General features: G+C 37.1%; 2 protein-coding genes across 2 annotated transcripts in view; one reads left to right on the top strand and one right to left on the bottom strand.

Annotated features, from left to right (window-relative positions):
- Window positions 1-2438, top strand: part of si:ch211-66i15.4 (protein pitchfork) — a 26854-nt gene extending 24416 nt beyond the window's left edge. The window contains exons 3-8 of the mRNA XM_016464850.1: window positions 619-733; window positions 814-950; window positions 1035-1133; window positions 1220-1347; window positions 2017-2134; window positions 2314-2438. Coding sequence (XP_016320336.1) covers window positions 619-733; window positions 814-950; window positions 1035-1133; window positions 1220-1347; window positions 2017-2134; window positions 2314-2379 — 663 coding nt within the window. The 3' untranslated portion in view covers window positions 2380-2438. The remainder of the gene's footprint in view (window positions 1-618; window positions 734-813; window positions 951-1034; window positions 1134-1219; window positions 1348-2016; window positions 2135-2313) is intronic.
- A 116-nt stretch (window positions 2439-2554) lies between these two features.
- Window positions 2555-5604, bottom strand: taf8 (TAF8 RNA polymerase II, TATA box binding protein (TBP)-associated factor). The gene is made up of 8 exons (XM_016464846.1): window positions 5396-5604; window positions 4667-4826; window positions 4391-4489; window positions 4198-4260; window positions 3987-4111; window positions 3721-3868; window positions 3479-3621; window positions 2555-3191 (listed from the first exon to the last, which is right to left on the bottom strand). The coding sequence occupies exons 1-8, from the start codon at window positions 5441-5443 to the stop codon at window positions 3051-3053; spliced, it is 927 nt and encodes a 308-aa protein (XP_016320332.1). The 5' UTR covers window positions 5444-5604; the 3' UTR covers window positions 2555-3050.
- Window positions 5605-7627: the final 2023 nt, after the last annotated feature.

Below are 7627 nucleotides of genomic sequence, written 5' to 3'. Positions count from 1 at the left end.
TAAAGTTGGGCATTTTAACATGGGGAGTCTATGGGATTGACTCCCTTTTGCAGCCAGCCTCTAGCGGCCAGTTGATGAATTACAGTTTAAGTCACTTCCGTGTTGGCTTCAGAGAGAGACCGGGAGGTTGCCGCTTGGTAAAAATCGATGCGTTTCAGAAAGGCGGGGCATAGAGGAGAAACAATAATGTACAGTATGTGGAAAATAATGTGTTTTTTTAACCTTAAACCGCATAAACACATTTCATTACACCAAATACACAAAATAATATTCTTTTTAACAACATCATATGGCCCCTTTAAAATCACCTTGACACCAGATCAAAGTACCATGGGTGCAGCAGGCGCAATGATATTACGCAGCGCCTGAAAATAGGCTTATTGGAAGTTACCTAGCTAGGACTGTTTTCAGGCGCTGCGTAATATCATTGCGTAAATAGCCTAGTGCAAATAGGCCCTAGCATGTTACCTTGCTAGTTCTTTTTCTGTCTCTGTTCCTGACACACTATTTATGAGGCATCGTTTTCTTTACTATACTTACTGTACCAGTGTTTTAGTAAAATCAAAAACAAACAAAAAGCATTGTTTGCTTGATTGAACCGTAATGCTTTTTACACAGCTTCTGCTTCTGCATACATCGGAATTCCATTTGATCCACATCATCAGCATTCGTTTGCACCTGGATACCATGGTAACCAGTAAACATCAGGATGCAATGACGACACGGGGCGCAGGTAATTTATCCATAACCGGACTGAACTGCACCGTTTGCCTAAAAAAATGAAATGAATCATTTGTTTTATCAACTCTCTAGCTCCACGGGTCGCGTTCGGTAGCTGCCAGAAACGGCTGATGTTTCCAAAGCATTTTGCGCCTGATCGCATGGGCAATGAAATGCTCGCGCTCTACGGCTCCAAGGAACTAGGACCCGGATGTTACGACAACCACACGGTGAGTATGCAGGATGGCACAGCACTTATTAACGTATAAGTTATGGAACGTGTTATTCCTTTCACCTAACTTTGCAGTTCCCAGGTGGGCACTCTTACATATGAGCTCCAACACAGACCTGAGAGTAAGAGGGGATATGTGTTAGGAGCGCGCACTGCACCACGATTTCTGCCTCCAATTAAGGTATAGTTTATGAATTTCTAAGTAACAACCATTTAGTTAATGTAATATTTTTTATTTTTTTTTAAATGCATCGCCTGTTTTTATAGACGGCCACCCCTTCACCACAGAAATACCAGCAGGACTGGACTTGGTCTAAAGTGTGTCCTCCTGGAAAAGCACCATTCAATAGTACCACTGCAAGAGTCAGACATTCAAATACAGATTCCAGCCCTGGGTATGATTATTTTTAACATTTGACTATGAGTGTATCTGGTAATAAATGTGTGTTATGGTAATGAAAAGCAACTACTCTAGTAGTTCTCAAACTTTTTGGCTGCAGGGCCCGCATTAACAATAATTGAAGGCTGGGCCCCATGACATTTGCAGTTGTTTGTGTTGCTGAATAAAGATTAGGGATATTTTATTATAGTAGAATATTTTACTCTCATTTTCAACCTGATAAAATATTTTAGAGCTTGGAAAATGTATACAAGAAAAATGTATATTAATTATAAAAATGTCTATGGAGTTTTTACATTTTATTTACTTGCAATCCCTGACCGCTTGGTTGAGTACCACTCATCTAGAATTAATTTTCCCACATTATTTTTCTAATTATATACTGGGCTGAGGCAAAGCACATCTAAAGCAATAAAGAGAAATATGGGGTCCAAAATTATTTTTTGTAATTGTTTTGCATTAAAAATCCTATTACCAGAATAACAATCTAAGTGAAAGCTGAACTGAAAAATCGGCATGAATTTCAGAATGTGTAGGTATTGAAAACACAAGTTTGTGTAAAACCTGATGGTTTCACTTGCCAGCATGATTTGAGAACTAAAACTTCTAATTCCAGGTTTAAATTAAATGAATCCCAGATTTTTAACGTATATCCCTTTTTTAGTCCAGGGGCATATGTTCTTGATATCATCCAAAGCAAGAAGGTGTCGTGGCCTATGAAATTCAGCTCTCCAGATTGGTCAAAAGTGCCATCGCTGGAGAGAAGAGCACTGCGTACAGAGGTACAGATATATCTTACATTCTTCTACAAATGATCATTTAAAGAAAAAAGAAAAAAAAAAAGAATATGCACAACAGCCTGTTTGTTGAGCGTGACATTTTTTTTCCTTAGATGATAATAAAAAGTTATTTCCCCCCCCCCCCCCCCATTTTTAACTTGATGTGTTTTGTGTCCATGCAGCTCTACCATGACAAAGAGTTTAGGAAACAGAGGAACAGGCTGGCATATCTAAGCTTGTTTTACTGATGACACTAAAATGCTACCACAAAAATTCAGCGTGATTGTCAATGCATACAAACATTAAAGCTTTATAAGACAAGTTTTCCTATTTCATAACAAGTGTGAAACCTTATTTTTGAGGTACATTACTTAAAATTAAACTAATGCAGTAGTGAGTAGAGTAACCGGACACGAGACACATGCTCATAATGGAGACGTTTCCACATTCTGGTTTAATTTTCAACTTGTCCTTTTGAAACGATGCCATAAAATAAACAATGATAGACATTTATTACCATCACTCACAAATGAGTAACAAATACACACAAATCAAAAGAGAATGTCATGTTTCTGATGTGTTGTTTAGAACTGTAAAAACAAAATGATATTTCAAGGGAAGGCTTATCAAAACAAACTACCAAAAATCAACTGTAAGCTTTGTTACACTTTAGAGAAGTTGCCTGCTTGAATTCCATCTAATATTTTTCAGATATACAGAAAAGTCTGCCATTCTATATGAATCAAACATCAGTAACATGATGGACCACTGCGCGTTTCCAAATTGCAATTGTTGAAGACTCTGGTTCCTGGTATGTTAGCTGTAACTTCAAGGGGCACAATGTGATTAGCACGTGCTAAGAAGTCATCATCCATCCTAATCAGCTGATGTAGAAGTAGCCGAGTCAATATATCAATTTTCATTTTTTCCTTCTCACTTTGGGCTTTTTGACTGGCCGAAGATATGGGTTGTCAATCATGTTTTCCTCATTGGCCTTCCCTGTAGGCACAACTCCACCAGGCGGCAGCACTACATTCTCCTTATCTGCACTTTGGTCATCCTAGAAATAAAAAAATAAAAAAAATTAATTAATTCATTATTATTATTATTATTATTAAAATAATAATAATAATTCTATTTAAAAGGTCATTATTAAAATAAAATAATTAAACAAAATACAAAATATAGTTATTGCACACACACATATACATACATACATGTATACACACACACACACACACACACGTTATAAACAAAAAAAAACATAGAAAAACAAGACATGTTTTTTGATGGACAGTTCATGTTTTTGCATAAACATTTTGACAAGAAAAAATGCTTCATGCTTGCCTGACTGACGTTACTGGAGTTGTTCTCTGTGTCTGTCTGGTCGTCCTGCTCGGATGAATCTGTCTCCTCCAGTGTCTGAAGCTCTAGTTCAGAGGGCAGCAGGGCACTCAGGTAAGGGATGGCGCTTGGCTTTGCTGCGATCACTTATTACACACAGACAGATGAATAATAAATGCTAGAAAGTCAAAAGGGTAGTCAAAGTATAATAAGACACTGGCAGTATTTGGGGCAGAAAAACTCACAAGGGAATGCACTGATGTCGTCCTTAAAAAGGCTTTGCGTCTCTCCTGTCTTGGCCATGAAGCGCGTGAGCGCACGTTCCACATCTCTCCTCTGTGATGCCGCCTTTTCTCTCACCACCTGATAATCTGACACAGGCTCTCGAAAGGTCTAAAACATAGAAATGTGAGATATAATATTTTGAAGCAGAATGTATGTTCTTAATGTTATTGGTTGTTAAGCTGAAAGTCACACAATAACAAGGCATCAGGTGAGCAAAATAACTCACTGGTGTTTTGATGTATGTATGAGGATCTGGGAATTCTGGGAAGTGGCTGGGGATGTATGTTGGATGAGTGCGCTTCTGTCCGGCTATGAGGGCTTTTGGGACGAGTGGAGCATTTGTTATTGGAGCTGTTAAACACAGAAGAGTACATTTAAACAGTTATAACAGATAATATAGGATAAACTGATAAATCAGTAAAAAATGGTAAACCTACGTGCAGTTATGACCATCCTTTGGGATCTTTTGGCATACACTGGAAGAGTATCCACATTAAAACCTGCGATTGTGGAAAAAGTAAACCTCAGAATTAGTTAAAATCTCATTAACGGATAAACGTGATTCAACCACATACAGAAGTGAAATCTTTACTTCTTAAGATAAAATAGATTGATAAAAGGGCAACCAACCCATTTCGACCAATGTGATGACCACATCAGAGAGTGTAGGGGTGCTTCTAGCTGTGTGCTCACAGGTTGCCTTCGCACAACGTCCAACCTCAGTTATATCTATCAAAAGATAATCAGACGCTTAATATAGAAAACACAATGAAACATGTTTATTCTGTAATCGAAATAAAAAAAAATTAATTACATAAATATTACATTTATATAAACACACACTCACACATATATATATATATATAATCTTACAGGTGACTTGCATGAGATAAGGGAAGGACTCACAGCTCTGCATCATCTCAGTGAGTGTCTCCATCGCTGCTTTCTCAGCGTTCTCGAAGCCACACTCTGTCAGCAGAGAGCTGACCACCACCTGCAGCGTGCGTCTCCGAGCAAGCTGATAGTTCTCTGTAGGACTTGTGCTAGTCTTACTGCTCCCCGAGCGCTGCAATTATTAATCAAAAGAACAGACTATTAAAGATCAGGATGTCCAATTTCAAATGTTTGACTTTCTCAAAACCAAGCTTTGGTTGCTGCTATTTATGGTTCTAATCAAAAAGTTTAAACCAGCATAAATGTTTTGCTGGTCTTCAAGACTGGGAGACCAGTTTAAATCAGCTAAGACCTTTTCAGGGATAGTGGTGGCTGCTCTCCTAGACAGCATTTTTGGACATCATATGCGTGTTCTAACAGCATGACTGGGCATATGATGGTCAAAAAATAGTGTTCAGGTAGGCAAGACCACTTGGTTTGAGACTTTATGCTGACAGACACTAAACTGTTTCTAGATAGCTTCACTACATTTATTGTGAGGCTATTATATATTTAACGTTACGCATAACATAATAAAAAGAACGACGTGTTTGCATATAAAACTGTCTTTTTTTAAATATATGGCAATTCTGCCCTTAAATGTGCCTTATATTTAAACAAACTCATAAAGTTAGTGTTGTTTGGCTAAGCTAGCAGACTGTAACTTAGGTAACGTTAACACAAATGAAAGGAGATATTTACGCTTCCGGAGTTTAAAGATCCGCTTCCCATCACTACAGAGTCTGCCATTTTTTTAACTCTAGTGGCTTTTCCTCTGATGTTTAGCACTCGTAAATAAACTCATTGTGCGTTCTGCATGGCCTAAAAACTGTATTGGGTGTTTTTATATTTGGTGAAAATGGCAACCCTATCAAAATTTTCAACAGGGCCACCGGAAGGTTGTTGTTTTCGGTGCGTTTTCAAAATAAAAGTCAGATTTATGCAGTTAAAAAATACTTAAATACAAAAAAGTGAAACACATAGATTAGATTTTTGTGTGTTATCCTTGAGGTAAAAAAAATCGCTTTTATCATTTACAACCTGTTTAAAATATATCAGTTTGTTTGGATGCATGGCCTTTGACCATACATGATATGCTTTTCTCCTCCATTCATGTTTAAAAAGCATGATGCCGAAATTGCTTAACTGAAATATTCTAAAGTGGCTTTAATTGAAAAAGATTTTCTAATTTGTTTTTATTGGTTTGAACAGAAGAGGGCGTTATACACGCCTAGTTAGAATGTCAGACATTTTATTTTATATAGATTTTTTAAATCTCTTCCTGTTGGATAAAAAAGAAAAACAATAAAACCATCCTTCAACATCTACTGTATAAACACTTGGATTTTTACATGCATTAATTATTAAATACAATTTTGTTTAGTTATCATCAAGACCAACTTTTAAAAAGTTGGAAAAAAGTTAACATTTACATAATTTTATATTATTTGGTGGGTCATTCTGCTTTGTAAAGACTAGAAATCATGATACTGTGCTTATATTTCATTATATTTTCAGAAATAGTTTTTAACAGTATGAGTAACAGTTTTTCACATAAGTGTACTGCGTTAGGCTAACCGAGACTTGTCATTTGCACTTATATTGTTGCCCTTTTGTTAGTTTTGATTGCTCCTATTGTCCTCGTTTGTAAGTCGGTTTGGATAAAAGCGTCTGCTAAATTACTAAATGTAAATGTAAAGTTGCATTGTTACAAATTCTTAACTTGCAAATTTTTCTTAACAGGTTTATATATATTCTCAAAATTGCCAAATTTACACTGCAAAAGGCGGCACAAAAGAGCTTCTTATCTTTAAACGCACAGTTTAATGTTTCTCAGAGGTGCATGCATTTCCACAGCCATTTTAACTGTATATTAGAAGCCAAGGTGTGTCAAAGCAGGCATCGTTTTTAGTACATTTTTATGTGGCATTATATCTTTAATTTTGAGCAGGCCCAGAACATCCTTAACTCTTAACTCTGTACTCTAAATGTCTATATATAAATAGTTTCGTTTAGGTTTAGTTCACGGGCATTTATTCTGAAAGTTGTTGCAGCAGGCGGCCATCACGCTGGTGTCGCTATTTTCAACTGCCTCACCACCAGCTAAAAACTCACTCATCACGTCTGTAATCGCAACGCAAGATTGTTGTATTGGTTTCCCAGCCTCGATTCCTTACTGATGAGGGACTTTCGGCCCGACTGACGCAGGGAGATGGGGGTACTCAATATTTCTGACCAGGTGAGGGAAATTAAAACCCTACGAGTAGCGAAAATCAAGCAGTTTGTTGTTCGCTCTCTGCGCTTGTATGCAGAGCCTGACATGTTAGCTAGCAAGATGACGATGGATTATGACATTTCCCTTATATTTCTTCCATCAAAACTTGTGTTTTTGTCATGCATTTAGCTGTAAACGTCACGTTTTTACTGTATAATAAGGGTAGGGCTACCCAAGAGGCGATAAAAATGAAAAAAATAACCCTTTTATCACGCCCAGACGTTAGCCAGCCTGCTAGCCTAATGAGCTGGGTGTCAGCCAGCCGCATAGGAAAACATCTATTGTGTGTTTATGTTTTTAAAACGCACTGGTTTATTAATCTATTTAACAAATACTCCGGCTTTTGTATGCACATGTATTATATCTACGTAGATAAAATTGCAGTGTGTGTTGTTTTGTTACAGCTTTCTTATGATACTCAGTGATCATGATATTTGGTTATAATCATACAGTTATACACCTCACAAGTGACACTTAATGTTATACACTGTAATCAGAAGTTGCTCAAACAAAAGGTTTGAATTTGTTGTCATGTTTCATAGCATTATCATAACATCCACCCTTTTTTTCCCCCTCCTCCAGACGCCTCTGGTCCAGGCCATATTTAACCGAAATGTGGATGAAGTGAAGTTATTTTTGCACAAGAAAGATGAAGTCAA

The sequence above is a fragment of the Sinocyclocheilus anshuiensis genome, unplaced genomic scaffold (assembly GCF_001515605.1).
Source record: "Sinocyclocheilus anshuiensis isolate Anshui unplaced genomic scaffold, SAMN03320099.WGS_v1.1 scaffold1089, whole genome shotgun sequence".
NCBI classification, from domain to species: domain Eukaryota; kingdom Metazoa; phylum Chordata; class Actinopteri; order Cypriniformes; family Cyprinidae; genus Sinocyclocheilus; species Sinocyclocheilus anshuiensis.
This window is presented reverse-complemented; position numbering and strand designations above follow the sequence as displayed.